The 1,366-nt window shown below is 41.1% G+C and overlaps 1 protein-coding gene across 1 annotated transcript; it reads left to right on the forward strand.

Moving 5' to 3' along the window:
• The first annotated feature begins 407 nt into the window (after positions 1-407).
• Positions 408-1,366, forward strand: LOC141701214 (uncharacterized). Its single transcript, XM_074504905.1, has 3 exons — positions 408-447; positions 548-812; positions 1,108-1,366. Exons 1-3 carry the CDS (start codon positions 408-410, stop codon positions 1,364-1,366), a joined length of 564 nt encoding a protein of 187 aa, XP_074361006.1.

The following is a 1,366-nucleotide window of genomic DNA, read 5'->3' on the forward strand; positions in this document are numbered from 1 at the left end:
AGAATCTAGTCCATTCAGAGGCAATTTGTACACCAGTTGAAGTATATTTATATGTGGTTGTGTTTATTTGGTGGCGGATCAAGTATGGAGTTGTTTGCCAAACCCGGAGAACTGGGGGAGAAAAACAACAAAGTAAATACGAGTAAACCGGGATGGAAACATGTTTGTATATTGCTTTGGATGAATAAACCACAGTTTTCTTGGATAAAGGAAGGACATTTGTATTATTTAATAAAAAAGATCATATCTCTTCTCTCGCATTTATTTTTCATAAATGAAATAATAACACAGAAAGAAATTCAGAAATTGTGTATGTTAGAGAGTAGAGGGGGTAGATAAGATTAGAGATGGCCGGAAATGAATGGATAAATGGTTATTTGGGAAAGTTTGGTGGCTAAAGGGGTGCCATGGATATATTTGAGGGTGATACAAGAAATGTATTTTCAGGTAAGGACGTGTGTTCGAACACCGGTTGGGGATGCTCATTACTTTCCGGTAGGAATATAACTTCACCAAGGATCCTCGCTAAGCCCATTTTTTTTCGCAGTTATAATAGATGTTCTAACTAGGGGTATTCAGGATAGTGTACCTTGGTGTATGCTATTCGCGTATGATATAGTCATAATTAAGGAGACAAGGGTTGCAGTTAATGTAATATTAGAGCGATGGAGGTATATATTGGAGTCTAATGGATTGCGGATTAGTCGGTCTAAGACGGAATATTTGTGGTGTAACTTTAGTAATCTACCGAATGGTGAGGGGGTGGATGTTCTGATGGCCGATCAAGTATTGCCCCCCAAAGATAATTTCAGGTATCTGGGTTCTGTTTTGCATAAGGAAGGGGGATAGATGCGGATGTTACACATCGTATCAAATCAGGATGGCTAAAATTGAGGGCTGCTACAGGAATATTATGTGATAGGAGGGTCCCTTTAGAGTAAAAGGAAAACTTTATAGGGTAGCGATCAGACCGGCCTTGTTATACGGGTCGGAGTGCTGGGCATTGAAAAAGGCTCAAGAGTGTAGGTTAGAGGTGGCGGAAATGAGAATATTAAAGTGGATTTATGGATGTACCATGTTGGATAGATTGTCAAATGGTTTTTTCAGGAATAAATTACGAGTTGCGCCTATTGCAGAAAAAGTGAGGGAAGGTCAATTGTGTTGGTTTGGGCATATTAGGCGAAGAAGGATAGCTACTCCAGTACGCAGGGTGGAAGATTTAGTGGTATCAGGATCAAGAACGAGAGGGAGGCCAAGGAGGACTTGGGCTGATCTACTCACGCTGGACTTAAGGGCCCTAAACCTCAGTGCTGACATGACCTCAGATAGGAGATCTTGGCGCAGGAGGATAAGGGTGGCAGATTAG

Source organism: Apium graveolens, unplaced genomic scaffold (assembly GCF_009905375.1).
Source record: "Apium graveolens cultivar Ventura unplaced genomic scaffold, ASM990537v1 ctg3591, whole genome shotgun sequence".
NCBI classification, from domain to species: Eukaryota; Viridiplantae; Streptophyta; class Magnoliopsida; order Apiales; family Apiaceae; genus Apium; species Apium graveolens.